Source organism: Primulina tabacum, chromosome 13 (genome assembly GCF_025594145.1).
Source record: "Primulina tabacum isolate GXHZ01 chromosome 13, ASM2559414v2, whole genome shotgun sequence".
NCBI lineage: Eukaryota > Viridiplantae > Streptophyta > Magnoliopsida > Lamiales > Gesneriaceae > Primulina > Primulina tabacum.
In genome coordinates, this window is record NC_134562.1 from 33,500,439 (window position 1) to 33,527,232 (window position 26,794).

At 33.8% G+C, this 26,794-nt stretch overlaps 3 protein-coding genes and 1 pseudogene across 4 annotated transcripts; 2 read left to right on the forward strand and 2 right to left on the reverse strand.

Annotated features, from left to right (window-relative positions):
• Positions 1–1,504: 1,504 nt before the first annotated feature.
• LOC142522197 (peroxidase 7-like) lies at positions 1,505–2,955 on the reverse strand. The gene is made up of 2 exons (XM_075625371.1): positions 2,669–2,955; positions 1,505–2,292 (listed from the first exon to the last, which is right to left on the reverse strand). Exons 1-2 carry the CDS (start codon positions 2,936–2,938, stop codon positions 1,546–1,548), a joined length of 1,017 nt encoding a protein of 338 aa, XP_075481486.1. The 5' UTR covers positions 2,939–2,955; the 3' UTR covers positions 1,505–1,545.
• A 1,633-nt stretch (positions 2,956–4,588) lies between these two features.
• LOC142522194 (serine/threonine-protein kinase RHS3-like) lies at positions 4,589–7,171 on the forward strand (annotated as a pseudogene).
• Positions 7,172–7,706: 535 nt separating this feature from the next.
• LOC142522196 (isocitrate dehydrogenase [NADP]-like) lies at positions 7,707–12,330 on the forward strand. 2 transcript variants are annotated; one of them, XM_075625370.1, is made up of 16 exons: positions 7,707–7,950; positions 8,534–8,577; positions 8,661–8,770; positions 9,258–9,295; positions 9,566–9,643; positions 9,734–9,787; positions 9,868–9,969; positions 10,137–10,228; positions 10,316–10,419; positions 10,551–10,619; positions 10,687–10,802; positions 10,943–10,977; positions 11,056–11,198; positions 11,295–11,417; positions 11,492–11,623; positions 11,710–12,330. In XM_075625370.1, exons 1-15 carry the CDS (start codon positions 7,902–7,904, stop codon positions 11,583–11,585), a joined length of 1,251 nt encoding a protein of 416 aa, XP_075481485.1. In that variant the 5' UTR covers positions 7,707–7,901; the 3' UTR covers positions 11,586–11,623; positions 11,710–12,330. The 2 variants fall into 2 exon arrangements, with proteins under 2 accessions (XP_075481485.1, XP_075481484.1); XM_075625369.1 differs by having other exon boundaries at positions 11,492–12,330.
• A 1,176-nt stretch (positions 12,331–13,506) lies between these two features.
• LOC142522177 (zinc finger CCCH domain-containing protein 37-like) lies at positions 13,507–22,692 on the reverse strand. The gene is made up of 12 exons (XM_075625335.1): positions 22,283–22,692; positions 21,032–21,273; positions 19,605–19,661; positions 19,457–19,528; positions 19,300–19,362; positions 19,038–19,226; positions 16,241–16,278; positions 15,281–15,327; positions 15,077–15,207; positions 14,692–14,745; positions 14,156–14,263; positions 13,507–13,859 (listed from the first exon to the last, which is right to left on the reverse strand). Exons 1-12 carry the CDS (start codon positions 22,617–22,619, stop codon positions 13,710–13,712), a joined length of 1,488 nt encoding a protein of 495 aa, XP_075481450.1. The 5' UTR covers positions 22,620–22,692; the 3' UTR covers positions 13,507–13,709.
• Positions 22,693–26,794: the final 4,102 nt, after the last annotated feature.

Below are 26,794 nucleotides of genomic sequence, written 5' to 3' on the forward strand. Positions count from 1 at the left end.
ATTTTTTATCTGTATCATAAAATTTACTTGTGAAATGTCTTATAATTTTTTTAATGTTTTTTTATTACATATTTATATTTATCTTGAACTACATTTACATTCATAAAAAGCACAAACAAAATCACATGTTTACAAACTTCCATTATATTATTAATAAAATAAAAGAGGGGTTATAAATTTATGCAAACTATATAAGTTTTGGTGAAATTTTTCCATACCATTATCGACTAGTCAGATCACTAACTTACGTTTTTTTCTAATTAATTCAAGTCTTTTTCATTGGAAATTGGACACATTGGTTGTGCATGTTGTCCTATCATTATTTTTTATTGTCATGAATTCACTATAGCGTTCCGATATTAAACAGGACTAAAATCGAAAAAAATATAAATTAGTAGACTAAGATTGTAAATGACCGACAATAATACAAAAAAAAACATAAAACAATGTAGTTTTCCCAAAATTTGTGTATGAAGCTTTTTCTCGGGTTAATTACACCAATCACCATTTTAGAAAGTGTAAAAAAACCTAAAACCCCCTAAAAATATTAATAGGTTAATACATCTTTCATTTTTAAAAATTCAAAAACATTGTCATAAAAACGAACACATTTATCCTATGTGGTAGGGGGTAATAGGCTTTATTTCTAAAAATACGGTTTCTTTATATTTTTTCATATGGTGTTTTTTGATTTTTTTACAGGGGTTGTTGATATAATTAGTCCAAATTATCTCTTTGACAATACGAAATGACATATAAGAAATTTGCAATAATTTTTATTTTATTTAATATTTTATATATATGTTAATCATATTATTAGTTTTCATTATATGTGTTGCGTGCTTGTAGTATCTTTTATCTTAAAAAATATTTGGATTTAATTAACCAATTTTTTTATATTATAAAAATGTGAAATATTATAGTTGTGAAATTTTATTTTGGTAAAAAAATATGATAATAAATTTATTTTGGCATTATTCGATCGTGTCAATAAAGGGTTGCTGATTAATATATAATATAAATGCGTAATTTTGTTTTAAATACTTTACTTCATATGTGTCGTGTATTGAAGTATGATAAAAACTTGTGTGAGACGGTCTTATGAGTCGTATTTTGTGAGACATATATCTATTACTTTTTATTGTGAATATCGGTAGAGTTGACTCTTCTCACAGATAAAGATTCGTTAAATCGTCTCACAAGAGACCTACTCTTAAAATAGATTTAAAATAGATGTAGATCTATGGTTCATATTCGAGCATGAAAGAAATATATTAAATAATAAAAGTGATCAATAAATTTATAGGTATTGAGGTAGATTAAGTAAATGAACGGTGGTTTAGCTATGTACAACTGTGTCCAGTGATTTTGTTATGTCTTATTTTATTCCAAAATGATCATAGATAAATACATTTTTATTGGAAATTTCTTTTATCATAAATACAAAAAATTTATGATTTAACAATATATATTTTGTTTTATGTTCGTCGGTGTCACACACAAAAAAACAAAAACCAGGAAAAAAAACGTAGCCGGGAGATGTTTTCAATGGTTAACATTGTTGCAGTTCAATCTGATTTCACCCTGATTTTTCCCTGTCAGGACATTAGCATTTCCGACCTTCACCATTGACACAGCAAACTGGCTTGAGAAGAACTCGGGCTGCGTCGCCATTAAAGTGACTAACGAACCTGTTCTCGAGTCCGAGTAAAGCAATTGATCCGTTGAAAGCAAGCCCATCTTCTTTCCAAGATTTTGATAGTAAGCTACATCAAATGTCCTTGGGGTCGTGGCATCGAGATTGACGTAAGTAGTGTCGAATCTGCACTGTTTTTTCAGTAGATTCGAGTACTTTGAGTCCAAGGTGGGGTCAGGTTTCCCAGTTCCTTTGAAATTAAACAACCTTTGCTTCACAGAAGCGCAGGTGCTTCTGCCAATGGTGTGTGATCCAGAAAGAACGACCAAATCGACGAAGGTGAGCCCCAGTTTATCGAAGAAACTGAGTAAAGAAGTGATGTTTTCGTGGCCCTGTGGGACTGCGTTCGCTTCCTTTGCGAGGGAGACTAGGCCGTCTTTCCGGCCAAACGGCACTTCCCAGAATGGGCCGCCAGCAAGAACTGTCGTGTCTCGGGCTGCGGCGGTGAGGATGTCGGCGCAGGAAACGGTTTTCGGGCACTGGCGCTCCACTTCTGCCTTGATCTCGTCGATTAATGCGAACCCTCGGAGGCTCTTGCTCGCATCTGCTGCCCTCTCGCTGCCAGGATGGTTTAGCAGTATTGAAGCGTCGCAGCCCTGCAAAATAAATATTTATCTAATGCTTACTCAAAGACCAAAACTAATTACTTTCATACATATTGGCAAGAAATTTTGATATTTTAAGATGATTACTGTAATATATTGCGATCGAGAATTCAAATATGTAGCTACACTCGATCCCTTTGTTAACTGATCTAGTGTATGCATTAAATTTCGAGCATTCAGGTGGAAATGCATCATTTTACTGGAGGGAGATGCATGCGCGCATTAAAAACAAGAGATGAAGTTTTTTGGCTAAAAGTTCACTTTTTCAGGTAAATTTCATTTGACACCACTTCTGGTCCACTCTCATTTGTATTGTAAGTTGTAACCATATATCACATATCATATTGTTTTTTTATGAGTCAGTTACCCTGACGGCGCAGTCGTGGAAATGGAGACGAATGATACTCGGAGCTATGGTGTAGTCTTTTTTAACCCAAGCGTTAACTTTTCGATGGATTATTCCCTCCAGATTCGGGCATGACTTCAGATAATAAGTAGGGGATAGGTAAGCAGATGCAGGAAGCACTGCAACTCGTGGCTTTGCCTGTGGCTTCAGCGTCTTCGGTCGGCCAATCACAGGCGCGGCCGTGGCCTTCGCGAACAGATGTAGCAAAACAATTACGAAAACCCTCCTCATTGTTTGAAGATTTTGGTATTTTTTCATGCAAGTTTTTGTGTAACTTTGCAAGTGGCACAGTTTATTTTTATACATGTATTGGTATTTGTTTGGAGAGAACGTGGGTAGCACTAGCTAAGTGACATGCTTCCACGCCGAAGGTCATTTTCAAGAATCAAATACTTGTCATATTTCCAGCTGGTTAAAAGTATTATTATTAATTCAATGAACGACTGAAATGGAAGTGTGCGTGCATGGACTCTTCGAGGCAAAATCAGTGAAGGTTGTATGCATTTTAGCTGGCCTTGTTTATCTTACATTAGTCTGTCGTGATCAACGTGTCTTAGATTAATTTTCAATCATGGATCATATAATACCATTTGAGTACCTCATGTTTCACATTCAGTTAATTATGAAGCCATAAAAAGTCAGCATGCAAAGCATAAAAAGTTGATGCCTTGAAGAAAAATACTTACATTGGGTGTGCTTAGAAACACAACCCACAGAATTTTGTAACAATTAAGCAAATGCTGAAAATCTCTACACACACCCCACAGAATTTTGTTATGATTAATCAAATAAGGGATCCAAAAATCTAAGTGTAGCACGAGAGTATGCCGGTGAAAGTATTTTGTACTTTATTACAACCTAAAGGTGTAAGGTTTCGTTTCAGATCACACAATTAACAATATCATAAATTGATAACTTACTCGAAGCACGGGGAAATCCAATAAAGGAATGTATAGAATCAAAGTTGGCTAAGAGCATTCTAACTGTATAAGTGTTGGCAAATGAGGTATACAATTGTCTGCAGATATCCCTGCTCCCATATTTACACAGACATGGTAATAGCCATGGTCACTGCCACTGAGAACCAACCGACAAGAAAAGGTGTGATCATGATCAGATGTAGTACATTAGAAAAATAAAAGAAAATACAGCAGAAAATTGAAACATATCCACAACAGGAAGTTTTTCAACGTTCAACAATTCATGAGAATCTGAAGGATTTATTGTTTACTGCACAACGTCATTGATTCAATGCTGCTGTGAAAAGAACAAGAAGGAACGCATATTTAGCAAGTCTCTCTTTCTGGGTTAGACAGTGAGCCTGAAGTTCAAGATTCTATCAATTTTGTACGATGAATTTTTTATTTAGATCGTTCATAAAAAAATTTATTTTTTATCAAAAAAAATATTATTTATTATTATAAATATAATAAAAATTTACATATTTATTTAGTTTCACTTATTTTGATATTAAAGAGCAAATATAAAATCAAGTCCGACCACAATTACAGAGTTTCAAACGGCGATCCTTGCGCATCCCCTCTCCTTACCTTACCTCCCACCACGTCTTTCGATTTCTTGCTCCCTATTTTCTTCTTTCATAAATGGGTTTTCAATTTTCCTTTCATACTCCCCACTTTTTCCTCTCCTTACCCGTCAATGGAAATGGCTGTAGAAGCTATATCAATGGCGAAGACCAAGTTCCATTGCCCTTGGTTGCAGTTGATTTTATTCAAGACCCGTTAATAAAATCCCTGCTACCCTTTTATTTCTTTTGCCTTTGCCTTTTGGAATCAATGTTCTACGTACGGTTGTTTGGTACGGGGAAGATACGTTGTAGCTGAAGTGTTGTTGGAGTATCTCACAGATAGCCAGGTGGGTTTTTCATCCGTAGCTCATTTACGAATTTCGTGGAATCTTTGTACAAATTTTAAAGCACGGGATCATTATGCTTTAATTATTTGACCTGTATTCAGATGAAAAACTCGGGAGCTTTAGTCGAATTTGGTTCGATTTTAAATGGAAGCACTGGCATGTGGAATAATTTTGATGAGTGTATCTTTTTGGGGCAAAAATTTTTTTTAGAAAGATTTATAGAATGGTGTGATTGGTTTTGTCTCAAGAGCCTGCATGGCTAGAAATTATGGAAGATATTCATTAAGAAACTATAGATGCGTTTTCTTACGTTTTTTTACTCGATGTCTTTTCTTTGTTTCTCCCCTTTTTTGTGGCAACTGGCAAACATATCAAATCTTGCATTTCGTTATTATTGTTCTTCTAGTGGTACAATGGTGGGAAATATGAATGCCATTTTTGTTTTGTTTTTCTGTGAATGCAAAATGAATTACATGCCAACAGAAGAAAACGAAAGTGAGCCGGCGAGCAAGATGGATCTAGCTTCTAAAGGTTCAGGCCCATCTACATCAAATGCATCTCATTTCTTGCAGAAATCAGAGCAAATGCCGAAGAGGAACGCCAATCATGGCAGGGTCTCACCATGTGAACCTATCTCTGTCAGATCTCGAATTCCAAAGTAATTCAACTTCAGCTCATAAATCACCGAGTGATTTTAAAAGAACGGAGGCAGCGATGTCAAATGGGACAAATCCATGCCCGTTGCCCAGCTCAAGCAGAGTTGGGGCTACCGATAAATTGACTACTGTAACATCTAGCTCATCTACTATCCACCATGGCTGGAGTAGTGGCAGCAACTGTAGTGACAGTGTGGACAGTACAAGTACGCCCCTCAGGCCCCACACAGGTGGGGATGTTCGATGGGATGCCATTAGTTCTGCTTCTTCCAAAGATTCTCCTCTTGGTCTCAGTAATTTTCGGCTTTTGAAACGGCTTGGATATGGAGACATTGGAAGCGTCTATCTTGTTGAGCTTAGAGGAACCAATGCGTTTTATGCCATGAAAGTTATGGATAAAGGTTCTCTTGCAAGTAGAAATAAGCTACTTCGGGCTCGAACAGAACGAGAGATTCTTAGTCTTCTTGACCACCCTTTCTTACCGACATTATATTCGCACTTTGAGACTGAGAAGTTTTATTGCTTGGTCATGGAATTCTGCAGTGGAGGTAACCTTCATTCTCTTCGGCAAAAGCAGCCCAACAAATACTTTACAGAGGAAGCTGCTAGGTCACCACCTGATTATTTTATTAATCTTTACATATCTCTGTTAATTGTACGTCTTCTGGCTTTCTCTGTTACATCCGTTGTATTAAGCAGCCACGGCCCACAGCTGTCCCTAATGTCCTCTTTGACTAGCTACGCACCACAAAAACTAAAGCATGATGCATAGTCTGCTATATGGTTTAAAATTTTGAGTTGTATTGGCAACATTTGTTTTAACTTTTGGTAATCGGCGAATATCAAGTCCTGCTCATCAGTTCATTTAATGATTTAACTTAGTTGCGCTGAATATATGCTCTAGTTATTTCTAAATCAGTAGGAGGATTGCATAGCAGGGATCTGAATGGATTTGAAGTTTTGTTTGTAATTTGACTTTCTGCAGATTTTATGCATCCGAGGTCTTGTTAGCACTCGAGTATCTGCACATGCTTGGAATTGTTTACAGGGATCTAAAGCCAGAAAACGTGCTAGTGAGAGAAGAGGGTCATATCATGCTTTCTGATTTTGACTTATCTCTCCGTTGCTCTGTGAGTCCAACACTAGTAAAATCTTCATCTGTCCATGACGGAAATTCAATCGATGCTTCTAATTGTGTCATAGACAATGAAAATGCCGTGCGCAGCTGTATGCAGCCATCAACTTTTTTACCACGGTTCCTCCCCACAAAAAAGAATCGAAAATCAAAATCCGACTTTGGATTAGGCCATAGCACCAACGCCCTTCCCGAGCTAATGGCCGAGCCCACAAATGTACGTTCAATGTCTTTTGTTGGGACACACGAATATCTCGCTCCAGAGATCATCCGAGGAGAGGGACACGGTAGTGCAGTGGATTGGTGGACATTTGGCATTTTCTTGTACGAGCTCTTACATGGAACAACCCCTTTTAAGGGTTCAGGAAATCGAGCCACACTGTTCAACGTTGTTGGCCAGCCATTGAAATTCCCTGAAACTCCACAAGTTAATCTTTCAGCTCGTGATCTTATACGAGGGTTACTTGTGAAGGAGCCACACAAGCGAATCGCGTACAAGAGGGGTGCTACCGAAATAAAACAACATCCTTTCTTCGAGGGTGTGAACTGGGCACTGGTCAGAAGTGCCTTGCCTCCTTCTATTCCTGAACCTGTCGATTTTATGCAGTTTGCATGCAAAGATTCGGACAAGAAGATCGCTGATATTGGAAGTGATAGGAGTAAAGGCTCCTCTACTGATTCTCCTTGTGTTGATTTTGAATATTTCTAAGGCTAAGGATCTCGATGTTATTGGTGACGAGTGAATGTATTTGTATCGTTCTGTGGAGAGTATTTTGTATGATGACAAGGTTGGTTTCACATTATGTTGTCTATCAGATTCTATAGGAACATATGATTTCACCTAGCAAAGATCTCTTAGGTTTAGTATCCTTTTGTGGTGTGTGTGTGTGTGTTTTTTTTTTTTTTTTTTGAGTGAGACATATTCAAGATAAATACATTTAAAATTAATTTATTACATGGATAAAAAAAATTTATTGCACAGAGTTTCACATATCTATTTCTGTTTGGACAAAAATTTGTGTAAGATGGTCTCATGTGTCATATTTTGTGAGACGAATCTCTTATTTAGGTCATCAATGAAAAATTATTACTTGTTAAGAATATTAATTTTTATTGTGAAGGTCGGTAGGTTGATCTGTCTTACGATAAAAATTCGTGAGATCGTCTCAGAAAAGACTTATTTTATCTATTATTATCACGGGTGATCAAAGATCATGTATATTATTATATATAAAAAAAGATGACATATTTTCGGTGGGTACTCAAATTTGTCAGATAAAATCTGAATGACAAAAGTAGGAATCCGTTTACTTCAATTTTATCTTTTTATAAGCTACAAAGACTTTATAAAAATGTTTTTGTAAAAGTTGGGAAAACTACAAATGAACTCGTCTCATAAAAAGGATACGAGCCGTCCTTTCATTTGTTACAAAGTAGGAATCATTATTCTATGCTGTTCAGCTTTACTCGTAATTCTTTTCAATTTGAGTTCTTGGGAGTAGAAGAAGAAATAGTGCGGTAGCAGCCCATGGCCTTCGAGAAGATCAAGGTCGAAAATCCCATCGTGGAGATGGACGGTGAGGTTTAAAATTCCGCTTGTCGTGCTTTCAGTATTGGTGTTTTCTTGTTTAAGATCCAATTTTTCCATGTCTGAAAGCTTTGAATCAAGTTTTGGTCGGATTACGTGGGCATCAGGGGATCTTTTGGTGATGGAGATTTTGGAGTTCTTTTTTTCGGTTGTAGATTGCTATGGAGAATGGTGGCGATGAGGATTCAAAAGAAAATTTTCAATATTAAGCTTATCGTTTCTAAAACAATTATTTCTACTCGAAATTAACTAAGTCGGAGTTCTTTGTGTCGTGATCAATGTTGGTGGTGATCTATGTTATTGCTGGTGCTCTTTAGTTGCAATAGGGTGGAAGTTTTCCCGGACAAGATTTGGTAAAGCTTCTAAAAGTTGGGTACGGGATTGTTTGTCATTCGTGAAGTTCTTTTTTTTTTTCAATGGAATTGTCCTCTCACGATTGAAACCCAAAAAACTTGGAAAATCTCTTTTAAAAAGTCACCGCAAAACCAGCAGTATCCACACACTTCTATTCCCGTGCAAACAGAGAAAAATGATCATACTGATTACTGACTGCAATGAAAAATATGGTGCAGGTGATGAAATGACTCGAGTTATATGGAAGCTAATTAAGGAAAAGGTTTGGGTGGTTATTCTAATTTTCTCCATGTGAAAAAGCAAAATCATTATGCAGCAGTCTAATTGATTTTATGCTATTAACAGCTTATACTTCCTTTCTTGGAGCTAGACATAAAGTATTTTGACCTTGGTCTTCCTCATCGTGATGCTACCAATGATAGAGTTACAATTGAAAGTGCAGAAGCCACTCTTAAGTATGTAATGTATTTTAAAATTGTTCCACTTATAATTCAAAGGGCTAACTGGGTACATCTATTTCCCAGAATTATGCATGCAAGATCATCAGTCAAATTTTAGAATGGACCATGAGCTATTATCAGTGTTTAATTCATCTTGTATGAGAAAGTGAAAACTCATGATATTAATTTTTCTCCCCCTTTTCTTCACTTTTATGAATGTATTCTGGCTTGTATATATTTTGAACCTAGGGTGGCCCTGATTTGATATTTATGTGTACAATCGCTGATGTACTTGCTTATCTTTGTCACTTTCTGTATTAAACAAATTTTATGTTTCATTGTTCCGATTCGAATCCCCAACCAAAAAGATTTGGAAAAAATAGAGAACTGGATAACTGTTTCCCAACTCTTCTGTATTTGGGTTATCCGAGTTTTGTATATGGTTATGCTTGTATTAGAAGTTAAGCCATGTAATCTATTATTTTCCTTTAATAAACTCCAGGTACAATGTAGCAGTTAAGTGTGCTACTATCACTCCAGGTACGTGCCTTTATCACAATATTATCTGCATTCTGCTCTACCTGATGCCTATTTTAATTTACTTATTGGATCTGGCTAGGATTTATTACTTTTGCCAGTCAACACCAGACCATTATTCTTGAATAAAAGCTAATGACATTGATTTCCTTTTCCCTGAAAAAATCGTGGCGTTATTCATGTCCAAGCAACATTTATTTCGAACATTTTTTATATTTTTATCTTACTTGCTTCTTAAGTTGACATTCTTAAATTGATTGTTTTGTTGAATAGATGAGACACGGGTCAAAGAGTTCGACTTGAAACATATGTGGAAGAGTCCAAATGGAACCATTCGAAACATCTTAAATGGTTGACAAACCTTTTTCTAGTTTTATCTTTTTATTCTGAATATTTGTTTCTTGCCAATTGTAATTGAATTGTGAATTTGACATGCTGCAGGGACAGTATTTAGAGAACCAATCCTATGCAAGAACGTACCTCGGCTTGTTCCAGGTGTTTATTCTGAGTTCCTTGGCGATTCAAATGAGGGTTATTTCTCTCTTGCTCTTGCTTGACGTTTCAGTTTTTTTTAGGATGGACCAAACCAATATGCATTGGCAGACATGCTTTTGGTGATCAATATCGGGCTACTGATCTAGTAATTCAAGGAGCTGGAAAACTTAAAATGGTTTTTGGTACACTTTCAATTAATCTTATTTTCTGAATAGCTTTGCAGAAAATAGGTTTTAGCTTTTTTTGCATAACCTTTATTGCGCTGACGAAGACCTTTGTCTTTGGTGTCACTATCTCTCAAATATATGGTACGGATCTCAATAAAAGTGACTATCCGAATGTATTGCAGAGCCCACTACGGCTGATGAGAGCATAGAACTGGAGGTATTCAACTTTACAAGTTCTGGTGGTGTGGCATTATCCATGTATAACACTGATGAGGTTTGAGTTTATGTATGTCTTTGTACGGGGAACTAAATTATTTTGGTTATTGCATGATGAGATTATTGATATACTTTTCATTTTCAGTCGATTCATGCTTTTGCGGAGGCTTCAATGAACACTGCTTACCAGAAGCAGTGGCCACTTTATCTTAGCACCAAAAATACAATTCTCAAAAAGTATGATGGAAGGTAATCTTTTCTTTTATCGCTCTCTCCAATTTTCAGACTCTGCCATCATCATTTTCAATTTGTGCATTGCTGCACTACTTTTTACATTGTTTCTCCCGCATCTCTTTTTTCTGTTGTTTCAACTATTGAAGATTTAAGGATATCTTCCAAGAAGTTTATGAAGAAGAATGGAGGTCCAAGTTTGAGGCAACTGGTATCTGGTAAGCCCAAGTATATGAAAGAAATAGAAGTTGAAGTTTTCTATTAAAGGCTTTTTTGATACAACAGGTACGAGCATCGGCTGATAGATGATATGGTTGCTTATTCTCTAAAGAGTGAAGGAGGTTATGTTTGGGCATGCAAAAATTACGATGGGGATGTTCAAAGTGATTTTTTGGCCCAAGGTTTCTTACATCCTTTTCTATGAATTTTCATGACCAGTTCCACCTACAATGGAGACACCTAGAAACATTTATATTTCCTCTAAAGGATTACGCGTTTTCACTACAATGAGGTTGACAACTTGTCTTCTCTCTTTTTGCAGGATTTGGATCTCTAGGTTTAATGACTTCCATACTCGTATAATCCCACATCATCATACTCTCCCAATACCTTTTCATTTGATGGCACTTTCCAACATTTTACCAGGTTTAATAGGTATGCCCTGATGGGAAAACAATTGAGGCGGAGGCAGCGCATGGCACAGTTACACGCCATTATCGTATTCATCAAAAAGGAGGTGAAACTAGCACTAATAGCATAGCATCAATATTTGCCTGGTCACGGGGGCTTGCACACAGGTAACAGATAACTTCACCTCATTTTACCTCTTGGTTTATCGCTATGGCGGATATGTTTTTTGTGTAGTATTACATTACATTTGTTCATATTCACAGGGCAAAATTAGACAGTAATGCCCTCCTCTTAGATTTCACACAGAATCTTGAAGCTGCCTGCATTACTAGCGTCGAGTCAGGAAAGATGACCAAGGATCTTGCTATTCTGCTTCATGGTCCTAAGTGGGTACTGTTTGCAGTTTATGTTTTTCTTTCTTTGAATATACACGCCTTACATGCAGCTGCATTCTTCACAGGGTGACTAGGGCGCAATATTTGAATACTGAGGAGTTCATTGATGTGGTTGCTGAGGAATTGAGAGGCAGACTGCCTAAGAGAGCAAAGATGTAGATAGACACGAGGTTAACTTTGTGCAAGACTGTACTAAGGTGAGCCGATGTGAAAATTTAAATCAAGTTGTGCTTCATGGTAGCATCAAGAATGGCTTGATGACATCAGTATATCGTAAATGCAGATTCACCTTGTGTCTAGGCATCAAGGCGCTTTGCTCGTATATCTATATCCGCGTGAAAAAACTTGTTGCTTACAAATAAAAGTGGTATTTCTCTCATGTCTCACGTTTTGATTAATGAAACACTTCTACGAGGTTGTGTGGGTTTTAGGTTGATATATTTGTATCTGATGAAAGAATATGAAAAACGGATTTCAAATTAATTCAGGTTGCATCTGGATGGATCAATCTGAAATTAGAGAATTCAAATAAATTGGTTTGTTTGGCAAAATCTTGGCAATAGATTTCAAATTTCATATAGTTATTTTTTGAGTCATTGAGATGAATTTCAAATTCACCAAAATATGGAGTCAGTTTAAATCTTATCTTCAAATATTTATCAAATTTAAATCTTCTCCTGACGCAACCTGAGATAATTTGAAATCCGTTCGTGTAATTTAGATATAAGCTTCCAATTGTAACGGAAAAAAATTGGGAATTCAACGCAAAGTTTGGTTCTTGTTTTTTTGTTTTGGGGATATTTTTTAGGGAGATGCGTTCAGAAATAATTTTTGATAAAAATGTGTTTAACATTATTTTGTAATAAGACGATTTCTTATCAATTGAATTTTGTAATGATGATGATTTTGGTATTTTTATAATATAGTTTATTTAAAAAAATAGTATATAATAACAGAATATTTTTTAGGAATTTCTGAAAATTTTAGATGAAGTTGAAAAGCGTAGAAACACGACAATATATTTTAGGGGAAAAGATTAAAAATGATGATATAGTATTGATTCTACTTCGATAGTAAGAATTAGGTTTTGAGATCCAAATAAATATAGATTATATTTGGATGAATGAATTTGAAGTTAGAGATTTCAATTTGATATAACAAATCCATTGTTGAATTATGAAATATGCAGGTATTTCAAATCTTTCATTTAAATATTCTATAAAATCCTGATATTTCAATCCAAATACAAGCATAAGTAATTTGGATCTAAATTTAATTTAAAAAATTTTTGAAATAAGTTATCGATTTATATAGGGGTGAATATTCGGTCGGTTCAGCCAAATTAGCTATAAGCGTACCGAACCGAAATATTTAGCTATAATTTTCATAACCGATGAAAATCGAATTAAAATCGGTTAATTTGGTCGATGACCGAATTAATCGATTAGTTTTAAAAGAACTTTGTGATTTAACTTTAATTATATATGTAATTTTTCTTGACGGCAGATGAAGTCAAGAGTTTCGGTTAGAAAAGTGAGAACAAGACCATATATTATAATTATGGTTGATTTTAAAATTAAAAATTAAAATATATATAAAAATTGATTTAAAAAATAAAAATTTATTAAATAATAATATTTATTATATCGGCTAATTCGATTAATTGATTTCAAAAATTTGAAAACCGTAATCAACCGATATAACCGAATTTTTTTTAATTGGAAAACCGAATTTCCGAAATAACCGAACCGAATTTTCGAATTGGCTGGATTCGATCGGTTAATTCGGTTTAACCGAAATCTTGTTAACCCCTAGGTTCATGGACACTAGAGACATGAGAGTCAGTTGTATTTTGTCAATTGAGCTTTTTTGTTATCGGAATCCTACTGTCTTATGTCTAAATTCACTATATTTTCTGAGATTGCCATTTATGGTCTTTTTGCTAATTGCCACTCCATTTTATTTTGTATTTCAATTGACCTAATCGTTAGGTCATAATTGATACGTTGGGATGAAACCTTTAAATCCGCGGAGCACCATTTTAAACCTGTCGAGGTTCGGGCCATTTACGACTCTCGGAAAACACAAGGGATTGGACTTGACATAAATCAAAACATTTCAAAATACACAAGCTTCAGCGAATGCCAAACAACCTTTAGTCAACAAAGTTAATGAAACATCTAACAATGCTACATATAATCAAACACCATATATTCACGATATTGGCAAAACCAATCCATAAGAAAAAGCTTTCAGATCAATGTCAACTGCTGCTTCTTTCGATTAAACTTCTTCACCATCGACATCAGAAGCTGAGGCACTTTCTGTTCCTGCAGATGCCATCACCTCTCCAGGAGGGGGGTGGTCGAACTTGCACGTCGCTCCAAATTTGCACGCTCCAGTCTTCATATAATATGGGCAATGTATAGCACCCTGTAAATATACTCGAAAGATTGTTCATTTCTTAATGAAACGAGTAGAACTGTGGGAAAGAAAATGATGAAAAACAAACAGAAATTAAAAAATGTCGAGATAAGAAGCAATGGATTTCTAACCAGAAATACCCAATGAGAAATAAAACCATTGCCTTCAAGAATAGATGACTAATACATTTACATGTAAGAGAAGTGGAAGCAGTTATAATTGTTGGATCCTCGGCCTTGACTTCTTAGGTTAATACAGACCAATAAAAAGATTCATGTGGTGTTTCAACATAGGTTAAAAAATACCTCTCTCCTCGGTAACCCAGCAAGAGTGAACTTCATTGCTGTGCGATCAACAGGGTGATGAAACTTGCAGCTATCTCCAAACTTGCATATCCCGGTTTTCATGTAGTACTTTTAACCAAAGAAATTTTTAAAAAATAATAATAAGATGTAAAGCAGGAATAAATGTCCATAATTCATTCTAAAGATATTATGGGACAAGCACAAGAAGGTTAAGAGAAGTAAGACATGGTGTATATTTTAACCTCGAGCTTAACGTATGAACAAGATAGAATAAATTAATGAATGAAATAGTCCAATCATTCTCCTTGCCATGATTAGATTCTTAAACCTAAAATAAAAGACAAAAATATGGACACCGAGGAAGGTTGAGATTGTTTATAAAATTGTTGAATCATTCTCCTTGCCTTGATTAGATTCTTACACCTCAAATAAAAGACAAAAATATGGACACCGAGGTTGAGATTGTTTAAAAAATCACTTTGGAAATACATATCCTTAATCATATCGGACAAAATATTTGATAACTAAAAACGCACATCACATTCCAGCTGTCCAAAACGTTGAGGGTAAACAGATGCCCCAAATCCAAGCTGCAAAAAGCAAATATATGAAATTCCATAAGATGGTAAGAACAGTTTAAAAATACGTATGTGGATTTTGGTTGATCCAAAATAACATAAAACTCGGAGCAAGCAGAAGAAAAATGAGCAATTGTAATGTAGCTTCACGTGTGAAGTTTGATAGTCTCCATTCCAAAAAAATCAGGATGTGAAGAATGAGAAAAGTTTTAAAAAGAAACAAACTCTGCGGTCTGAAACAACATTAGAGTGTAAAACTCAAAGATGGCCCCCCCACTCAGCGTGTTCACGCTAAAATTTCATGTCAAACCACCAAAAAACATAAAAAAAATTTCTAACTTACCATAGTTTGAGTCAGCCTTGGATCAAAAGCTGGCAGGAGGGATGTTGCCGAGGCAACAGCACCAATGTTGAAATGTGTCGAGGAAGAAGTTAGAAGACTAGGGACTATGGCGGTAGAAAGTGGGTGCGACGCTACATAAATTTTTATCATTTTATAGTTAAAAATCTATCAACCAAATGACCAAGGTAAATTTAACCCACTTACCATTTCGCTCTGGATGACTGTAGCGGCAAGTGGCCCCATATTTGCAGCTGATTAATGCATGTAAGTAAAAAAAGGTTATTTCTGGAATGTCTTTTCCAGATGTACATCATAGTTATTAAAAGTGTTGCGCCTGGGAAAGTGTTGTGCCCATAACCCAGGCGCACCACTTGAAACAAGAGCGCTTAAAACGCGCGCCTCTGCCTAGGCGTGAGGCATCTGAGAGGCGCAGAAGCGTGCGTTATAAAGACGTGGGCTAATATTTTATAAGTCAATAAAAATTAACTCGAGTCCAATCAATTTTGAAGCACAATTAGCAAAGCTCGTGGATATTTAATGGTAAAAAAAACCCTATTGTCACTCATTTATGCAAGACGTCTTTATCAGAAAGTTCAAAAGTCTTATATGCAAACGTTTATGATAATCTTCCCCCTATGATGATGATATAGTTTGAGGAGGAGGAGAAGAGTTTGATGATTTAGATGCTACTGTAATCCTCTATGCAAACTTTTACTCTAATTTCTTCTACATTCATCAATCATCATTGTTTTGGAAGATGATAATGATAATGTAGTTGAGAAGGAAGAAAACGAATTTTAATTATTTAAATATTTGAAGTTTTTTCTTAATATACTATGAATTAATGACTTACTAATGAATTTTAGATGATTAAATTTTTTTTTCTAATTCTGATTTACATTACATTATCTGTTGTTGAATTTTTATTTATAATGTTTGCTATCTTTGTGAAAAATATAGAATATTATAGTATAAATCACTTTATATATATTGAACTTTAAAATTTATGTTAAATACGTTTTACTTCGATAAAGCGTGAGTTTCGCCTTAGGCCCCAGGGTACCCTAGCGCTTCAGTGTGCCTTGCGCTCTAAATAACTATGATGCATATATGATGCAAAAATGACAGGTGTCCACTATATTAAATGATAAAGAATGCACTGACCTGCCAGTTTTTAGATAGAATGGGCAATCTTCTCCGTCCTATCAACAATGATCACAAATAAAGTGAGCGCACGAAAACCAACTTGTGTACCAAAGAGAAGGAATAAAAATTTGATCAAATCAAAGACGGTAACCATTAAATAAAATTTCTGGTTCAAATAGAGTAGTAATGGAGGTAACCACGGTCAAGGAAAAAAGTTTGGGTTCTAGAAACCTCCAAAATACACAATTTTGACAGTCCCGTGAATGTCATCCATTCTGTCAGATTTTACTTCTAAGATTCATCATATTTTATAATACTGTAGAAAAACGAATTATTGACACAACAACAAGGTTATATTCGGATGGCTGGATTTGGAATCCATGGATTTCGATTATAATTTACTGTTAACAATGAAACAATATATGAAATCTTAAATCTATATATTACTTATTTACACATTAGGTTACAAAAAAAAAAAGAATGAATTCAAATCTATCCATTATTGGAGGAACTTTAAATTCATCTTAATTAACATGAAACACTACATAAACATGCGAGTAGATTCAAAGTTTATGTATGATTTTGCTTCTCTAAAACTACAAAAAATGAAATCTATCAATCCAAATGCAACCTAAAAGAAATTTGTATATCAGGTACCAATTGATCATCTTATTCTATAACAAATAATAACATTTTTCAAAGCACATATTTCATTTTGGCCTTAAAAGACGTAGAGCAATCACTATGCTGTAGACTGGAAATTTCAACATGAGCCATACATTAAGTAATAAAGCAAAGGAATGATGACATGCTGCATAATTTTTAGTAGCATGTGAATCTAAATATTCAGCACAAGTCAACTATAATCATTGAACATTGTTTATTCTTATTGTAATCTTAAAATGTTTACCCTAATCTGAAATCCCAACATGAGTCATGTATTAAGTGATAACTGATAAAGACATAGAGCAATCACTATGCTGTAGACTGGAAATTCCAACATGAGCCATATATTAAGCAATAAAGCAAAGGAATGATGACATGCTGCAGAATTTTTAGTAGCATGTGAATCTAAATATTCAGCACAAGTCAACTATAATCATCGAACATAGTTTATTCTTATTACATTACAATCTTAAAATGTTTACCCTAATCTGAAATCCCAACATGAGTCATGTATTGAGTGATAACTGATAAAGCAAAGAACGATGACATGCTGCAGAATTTTTATTAACACTAGTGTCACTTTGCATGCGTTGCGTACTTGTAGTCTTTTTTATAATATTAGTTATTATTTTATTATAGTTTTTAATTACTATGTGGATAACAATAATGTAAATACGTAATTTGTAGAGATAATATGTGAAATTTCGAATTTTAAAGTGGATGAGATATTATAATTATGAGTAAATTACATTAAAAAAATTACTTATCTAAATGGGTAGAGTATTTTCATAAAAATTAATTGTTTATGAAAATTAATTGTTGTCACAAAGTCGGACCACTAAAGACATCGACATTTATATATAATATAGATGAATCTAAATATTCAGCACAAGTCAACTACAAGGACCTGAGTCCTGACGCTAATGACCTATTAATTACCTAAAATAGTGAATTAAATTTTAACTTTGAAAATATTTTATTCACTTTTAATTTATGGACCCAGATACGGATACGAAAGAGACATATGATGATCCTATATATGATTTATATGTTAATTTGTTGATTTATGTGATATTATATGTTGAGTTGCATATTCTCAGTTGGTAATTGATGTGCAAAATAAAATAAAATATTATTTTTTTGTTTACATATATTTATATATTTTATTTTAGTTAAACACATCAATACAACTGAACATATCATATTAAGTCTATCTGTTACTGAGATTCGTTATGTGATATTATGTTGTGTCTTGAGGATTTTTGGACACCTCGATTCTGTCCGACTTAGAAAGTCGATGGGATCGAAAGTGAAGCCATATCCACTAGACACGGACCACTGAGGCATGGACCAGCTCAAACATATGATGTATGATTATTGATTATTGATCATTTGACTCCTGATATCCTGATATCTTGTACATGTACATTCATGGCATTCATGCATATCATCATTGCATTTCTACGTCATATTTTGTGGTTTCCTAATGTTTCGTACTAGGGTTTTGAGCCCCCGAGGAGAGCTATCGTGTCTTTTATGTGTGGACATGACAGGTGGTACATGTGGTTTGATTTCAGGTGCTCGAGAGAAAGCATCAGAAAGTATCAGAGCTCCTTGAGAGTAGACTCCATTGTATTTAGGTACTTTGTCGTGGTGTCGTCTCCCAAATAATATATGTACATATTATGGGGTTGTACATTTACCGAGGTATGTCCCGAGTAGTTGTATGATATATTGGAGTATTTTGGAATTGTATTATGTTATGATCAAGCTTTGTCGGCTTTATGAAATTTTTGGTTTGTTTCTTGTTGTGATTGTATCTAGCCGGCACTTATTTATGTGTTTGAGTTCATGGAGGGCGTATGCCAATTATTTGAGTATTTGATTTATTTTTCCGTATGTCCTATTCATGAGAAGGTCGGGCAGAAATTTTCACAGGCCCAAATGCAAACTTTAACTCACTTTTCTTATGTATATTAATTATTCATGATTGTGTTATTAATTGTGATTAAGATAGCGAGCCCTCACATCAGTTATAATCATCAAACATATTTTATTATTGTTACACTCTTAAAATGTTTACCCAAATCTGAAATGCATCCTATTAAATAAAAAATAACAACTTAAATCCCACTTGCCAAATGCATACCGATCTGATTGGGAGGCCTTTGGAATTGTGTAACAATGCTGGTGTGAAAAGTGGCGATTTTCCATCTCCAGATATTTTTTGCAGCACCCCAGCACCATTTTCTTCTCCAGCTGATTGTATCTGCACACCTTTGGGGTGATGAAATTTGCAGGTCATACCAAATTTACAATTTCCAGTCTTCATATAGAACTGTTAAAAAGTATCAAATTAAATTACTAAATTGACATTATATCCACAAGGGATCTTGTGTGAAAAATCTTACAGCACACGGAGGTTCTGATGGCCTTTCTGGTAAGACAGAGACATCAATATCCCCTGGAGCCCCCTAAAATCAAGTTAACAAAGCAATAAGTTGAAAACATGACATAAGTAATTGTCCCATTTAAATTGAATAGGAACAAACCTCAACAGAGAATTACCTGGAGTGATTCTTTCGGATGGTTAAATTTGCATCTTACACCAAACTTGCATCGTTGTGTCTTGAGAAAGTACTGGACCAACAAACAAAAATAAGCGTAAGGATACTAACCACCAAATGATGTAATAAAAGTATATACATTAGCTTACCGGACAATCCGGTTCTCCTGGTCTCTCAGGAAGGGACTCACTTAATACAAGTGGAACCTGAAAAGATAATAAAGCAGTTGTGATTAATCTTTCATGAAAATGGAATAAATATATGCAGCATTTCATGAGAAAGAAACCGTCGATTGAAAGAAAAACTATTTTCATTTGTCCAAAAAAAATGTCGGTTCAAAATTAATTAGCCATTGGAAGCCATGATCCATGTGAACTCATATTCATTATTCATAATAAATAACTGGATTAATTGACAGGTTGATAAGTGCTTCTTGACCAACTCCCTGCTGTACAGTGTATACAGTAGAAAACCCCAACAAAATCTATAAATTAGGCCCTCAGAGTTCTCTAGTTCTAATCATGCTTGTATGCACACACATAGTGAAGAGAGTCATGCATCATGGGAACACATGTAATTAAGTATTATGGTGTTTAAACCAACTCACACTAGAAAAAAAAGTTAACTTTTTAATATAGTTAACTAAGTCGAGTAACATAGTCTTATATCGTACAGCTAGATGAAAATGGGTAAAAGCAAAAGAAAACAATGTGTAATAAGGTCCCCTGATTTGCACGGGGAATCCATCACCATGGAATGATATTTGGTTTCAAGAAACCAATGTTCAAGATAACAATGTATCATTCAGAAATCTCGCATATATATGTTGTCTAGGCATAGATGAGATCTAAAATGATGTAGCATTATGCAGGACCAATAAGGATAGTACAAAAACAGACCTATTGTAGACAAAAAGTTCCCAGTTTTCAGGATAGAAAAAGTGTGGAGCATTATTGAGTGGTTGAAGAAGTTCACCAGAACTTATGTCATAAACATGTAACATATTCCACTCACCCACTTCCTACGACCCCGAAAAAGGAGGGAAAACATAACAATACACTCATGAAATTTCAAAAAGAAGAGAGAGAAAGAGAGTTATATAAATTGAACCGAATTATCAACTTATATCAAATTCAGAGAGAGAGAGCGAGAGAGAGAAAACAGTTTATATCTTACTTTGAAAAAATTAGATATTATGTACCACATCCCGAGGTAACACTTTCTGTCCACCCAACATTACTTCTTTCTAATCCAGTGATGAAATAGAATAGCATCAAACAATACAAAAGGCAGACATTTGAAAGTAATGAACCTAGTAGAACCCACTTTATCTTGAGCAAGCCGAAAGAGTATTGGCACTTGTGTGTTGCATGGACCACTGAATTAAGAGGTATGGTAATAGTATATTTACCATATAGTTGTAATAAATAGTACCGTACACCTATTGTAATAAGGTAAACTAAATTAACTAGTAACCACGTAAAGCACCAGGGAATCGAGATAGATTTAAAAATAATTGATATATGATAACTAAGTAATGGAGCACTGCTAGATATTAAAGCAGCAAAAAGATCACCTCTTTCCAATCTGGGATCCCTCCTTCCGGAACCCAAATAGGATGATCAAACTTGCAGCTCTCTCCAAACTTACATGTCCGTGTTTGCATGTAAAAGGCACAGTCCTTTTCTCCAGGCCTCTGGGGATAAATGGGCAAATTGCTTGTGCTCTCATATCTAGGGCGCTTGGCTAAAAGGTCTGCTGGATACCAAGCTTCGGACTGCCCAATCGGGTTATGGGCACCCAACGGATGATAGAGTGCTAAGTAGATAGTAGACATATAAAAATAAACCAATTACATGCATTACTTTACAAATAAGATTATCTATATATAATAGAAAATATGAAGGCATATTTTATTGACTGATGATATTGTTGAACTCAGATCTCTACATAATAGTATTCGCAAATTATAAGTTTGAAACAACTAGTTATTAATAACTTTTGATATACTTCATATTTCAATATTAACATCGACAATAGATTAAAGTTATCAGAAGGACAATTGAAACTTAACAAAGTCCCTGTGAAACCAGCAACTCACTGAAGAGTGAAGTCGTGTACATCCGACACTAAACTCTAGCCTTTTCTTTATATTTTACTAAACATATGTTTATTCGAATATAAGATACATTTTGTGACATAGAAACATCATTTGAGTAGTAATTTGACACCCGAAGAAAATCTCGACACTCTTGCTCTTATTCCCTTCTCTTCATATAACTCGTGCAATGTATCAAGGATCCTTGGATTATGTTTTGATTAACCACATAACATTAATAAGCTATCCAGTTCATTCATATGAACCTTTGGACATAGCATCAACAGCTGGTCGATAAGCGACATATTGTCGTTGCATTTGTTGGATGTTAAGAACTAATCACTGAAGGAAATGTAATAGTATATGGGTGAAATTTGGTCCTCAACACAAACTGACTCTCCCTCCTCTTCTATTTATCACAAATTTGTAGAACCAACCAATAGTTTAGCATGATAAATAAAATAAATAAAACCATTAGCCGCGCGCAGCTGCTGTAAACCACTAAATCTATCCTTCTCGGAGCATTCAAGAAAAGTCACCTTGAACGAGTAAATAGGAAGTAGCTAAACAAGTACTGCATTATATATTCTCTAATTTGAAACGCGTGCTAACAGATTGGTACAATACAACCAGAGTATGACAAAATAAATAACATTAGGTGATGGCAAGTCATCCATCACAAAGAAAATATCGATGAAAATAAATGAAATACAGAGACAATTTTCTTACAATCAGAGGAGGCGCGCTTCAATCCAGCGTAAAGTAAGTCAGTGGACGTAATGGTAGACCCCAAATCGACGCCAGGAGGAGCAAACGAACTAGTCGAAGTGGTGACGGATACACCAGGAATCTTAGTGGAGTAGCTGTCGGGGTTGTAGAGCATGGAAGAAGAGATGGCTGCAGCGGCAGCGGAGAGTGAGTCGGCGCTTAAGAATCTGAAAGCACTGCCTCGCAATGAAGTATCAGCGGGCAGGTAGGAGTCGACGATGGATCTAGAGCTGTACAGACTGGAGGTGGTGGCGCCGCCGTAGCTGCTAGGGTTGTAGCCGTAGAGTTGATTCGCCATCTGCAACCGCCACTCTGTTTACAGAGCCAACACGATTAATAGTAGTGATAGGGAGCACAAGTTACTATTTATTATATACATGTGGAAATTGGGTCGATTTCTAGCGTTGTGAGACACATTTATAAGATAATTTAGTTTTTTTTTTTTCTAGGCTATTCGTCGTGTTGGCATGTAACTCCTTATAGTAATATATAGTATGGATGCCACACAAACTATTGATTTAGGTCTGAGATATTTTTTATTCATATTATTGTTCGTTTTGTTTTTTTTTTACAATCTGGTAATTTTTTTTGTAATTTTAACTCGTTTTTCTACAGAGACGTTGATGTGGTATTGTATATGTCAACAAATACTTATGTAAAAAATTTGGTGAGGTGTATTCAATCCAGAATTTCGATGATTTTTAATGACTTTTTCAAATGATAGACTTTTATGGATTTGATAAATTTTTATTGACTTTTACATAATCTCAATATTTATAAACAGATTTATGTGAATTCATGTAGACTTTTTTGTAAGATTTTTATAGACTTTTGTGAATTTTTTTATAAGATTTTATAATTTTTGTATTTAATTATAACATTTAATTAACATATATAACATATTCGGTTTGAAATAAATTTTCAATATTTATATTAATAAATAAATTTACTTATTTAAAGTTAAATCATTTAATCCTTACATGTGTATATATATAGGTTTGTATGCATGTTTGTAAATTTTTAAATACATCAATTGATTAATCTATAATCTTGTTTTTGAATTGAAAATATACATGTGAAAATAATATTATTTAGCATTGTGTGGATATAATTTTGTATAAAAATATCATAGCTTATATATTAATTGAAAATGCTAAAAAGAATTTAAAAAATCGTGGTCGTTGCGAGGCTATTCAATTATTAAGAATTAAGCGAATTTTTTTTTGATCATCTTTTTTTTTACGGTAAAACTCGTAATTTTATTGCAAAGAATCGTCAATTACAAGATTAACCAACCAAGATGAAATTCTCCATTCATTCATACAAATGATGTAGGAGAAGAAAAAACAAAATGAGCCAAAAAATGAGCTACTTTATTAGCTGATCGTCGAACATGACTTAATTCAGAGATAATAGGTGCCTGAATTCGAGCTCTGATATCTACCGCACAAGAACCAATGTAACTGAGATCCTCCTGATGGGCTGTGACTTCTTGCATTGCTAACAGAGAGTCTGACTCCACTTGAACATCTTGAAAATGAGCAATCAACAAAAAAATGAAAATTTTGAAAAGGAAAAATGAAAATATATAGAGATACTCTTCGAAAATTTGATAAAGTGATAGAAATAGATTAGAGAAGAGAATATAAGAAGAGGGGTGATGTGAAGCGAGAGATAGAGAAATAAATAGCATGAGTTAGAAGTTTTAAAAATCCATCCAAATTTTGGGTTGAACCAAATAGAATATTTGATAATTTATAATTGTACATTATGCTTTAATGTTTGTATGTTAATGAATTTCATGAAATATGAAATTATTAAAAGTTTATTGAAAATTTGAATACATATAAACTTTTATAGAATTTTTAAAAGTGAATGTTGAATATCACTTGACTTTTTAAAACTCTATGAAAGTCTATTTTGAATATCACTAGACTTCTATAAAATATGTAAAAGTCTTAATTGAATGAATATAGAGTTTTAAAATCTACAAAAGTAATTAAAAGTCAATAAATCTCATACATTCAATACACCCCCTTGATTGTAAAAAATAACAGCGAATTGAGACTAAAATTTAATAATATATAGTATAAAAATCGTTTATAACCAAACACATAAGATCAAGATTATCATTTTTTCTTGAGACATAAATTTTCAGTGTAAATGAACACAACTTTTGATTAGACTAAAAATAAATTAACTTTAACCTACAATCACTACCTAAAAACTAAACAAAAATTTATTAAAAATAAATAAACCAACTTGAACTAAAATTTATTAAATAATTTACATTCTTTTTAATAAATATGCATATTTTGAATATCAAATTAATACGAAGGAAATGAGGCATCCAATAATGATGAAATTTGAAATAATTTTTTTTTACTGTTGAACAATATTACAATACATTCCTAAAAAAATCAATATTACAATATAATTATATGTTACAGCATAATTAAATTTGGAAATACTAGATTGCAATAAGTTTTTGAAATTGTTTCTGTTTTCTTATAGCAAATGGATCGTTTCATCAATTATTTGGAATGAATGACTGTATTTGCCGCTGTCGTTTCGAGAGTTGGAATTCATCACACGTGATTCAAAAGGACAGTGATATTTACATTTCACTTTTTATTAATCATGTTCTACATTTATTTTTAATTTTTGTAATACCAAAAAGCAAACTTAGTTATTTATTTAATCTTAACATGGTAATTTCTCAATTCTATATTTTGTATTTAACAAAATTTTATTTTAATAAAAAATTTTAGATTCATTCAATGAAAAAGAGAAATCGTGATAAAAATAATAATAATAATACTTATTAATTGTTTAGTATTTAAATAAAATTGATTTTTCATGTAATGTGGCTTTCGTGATTAATATTATTTGACTTATGTGCAAAATACAATATTTTTTGTTTGTAGTTTTCTTGTTTTTAAATATCATTGATTTTGTTGTTATCATCTCAATAATACATGAATTTTTTAGTTTGAGATGCAAATAAATAGAAGATTATATAAGTTACAATCTAACTAATTTAATGAAAAACTATATCTATTACATACTTGTAATTTCAATTAAACATTAACACTACTTTAAAAAGCAACCCAAAAAAAAAACACTGCTTTAAAATAGATATTGAAAATTTTGATTGTTATAAGGATATTTGATTGTTTATGGTATATGTTATTAGTAATTCAATAAATTGAAGAATTTTATGGAAGAATTCGATCGTTATAGTCTATCGTTTGAGATTTTACCGAAAATAGTCAAGGACTAACTTGTTAACGTAATGGACTATTGTTAAATTTCTTATATTCTTTGAACGTCCAGGACTATTGAGATAAAGTCCAGAACTTCCAAGGAACGTTCAGGGACATTTTGGTAGCTTGAGACGATCATGAATCACATTTTTTCTCTCTATCTCATGTGCACGATGACGACATATAATTGTCAACAGAGATATAAATGAAAATCAATAAAGAATGAAATGACGTGAGAGATTTATGTGGCTCGGTCGGAATGACCTATATCCACGAGAGAGCAACAACCAATATTATTGAACCAATAAGTTTTAGAAAGCTTTTGCCAAGAACCGAAAAAATTACACTATCACCCTATTTTCTCAACCACTGTTCTTCCTTGCCTTTTGAACATTGATATAGAAGATGAAGAAGAAAGAATGAATTGTGTATCCTTGTGTACCATCATTTGTTCTATTTTATACGAGGCGGTTACCTCGACTTCTTTTACTAGCTGTTGATCTTGGGCATTCTTATCAGTTGTGGTCATCAACGGAACAACTTACACATCATCAATTATAAAATGATAAAAGAAACTAAAACTGTAAGACACACTTCTCACAATCTCTACCGCTTTTACCAAGTCCTGTTAATATCCCGTACCATTATTAAATTCCTTGTATGCTTTGAACGTCTAGAATTATTGAGATAAAGTCCTAGACGTCTATGAAGCACATTTTTTTCACCTCAATTTCTGATGCACGACGATTTATAATTGTCAACAACAACAAAATTGAATCGTGTAACCTTATGTACCATAATTGTTCTGTTTCATACCTGTCGGTTACACCAACTTCTTTTACTAGCTGTCGATCAACCAAACAACATCCACACCATCTAGTATAAAATGATCAAAGACAAAAATATTATGAGACACACTTCTCACAAAATCATTCAGGGGTATTTTTGGCAACTTGTAGATTAAAAGACTAAATGATAATAATGAGATGTGATTAGGGAAATAACATCGTTCTCGTATGTTTCTCAAAAAATTTTGTACTTTTCAAACAAACCCACATAAATTTGTCGAATGCAGTATGATTTATTATTGTAGCGACGTCGAACTAAAATATTGGAAATTCAAAGGACACTGGGCGTGAAATTGCAGGAAGTTGGAAACGATCGAATTCCTCTTCCGATCAAGAAAAGTCTAGGTAAACCCCCTAAA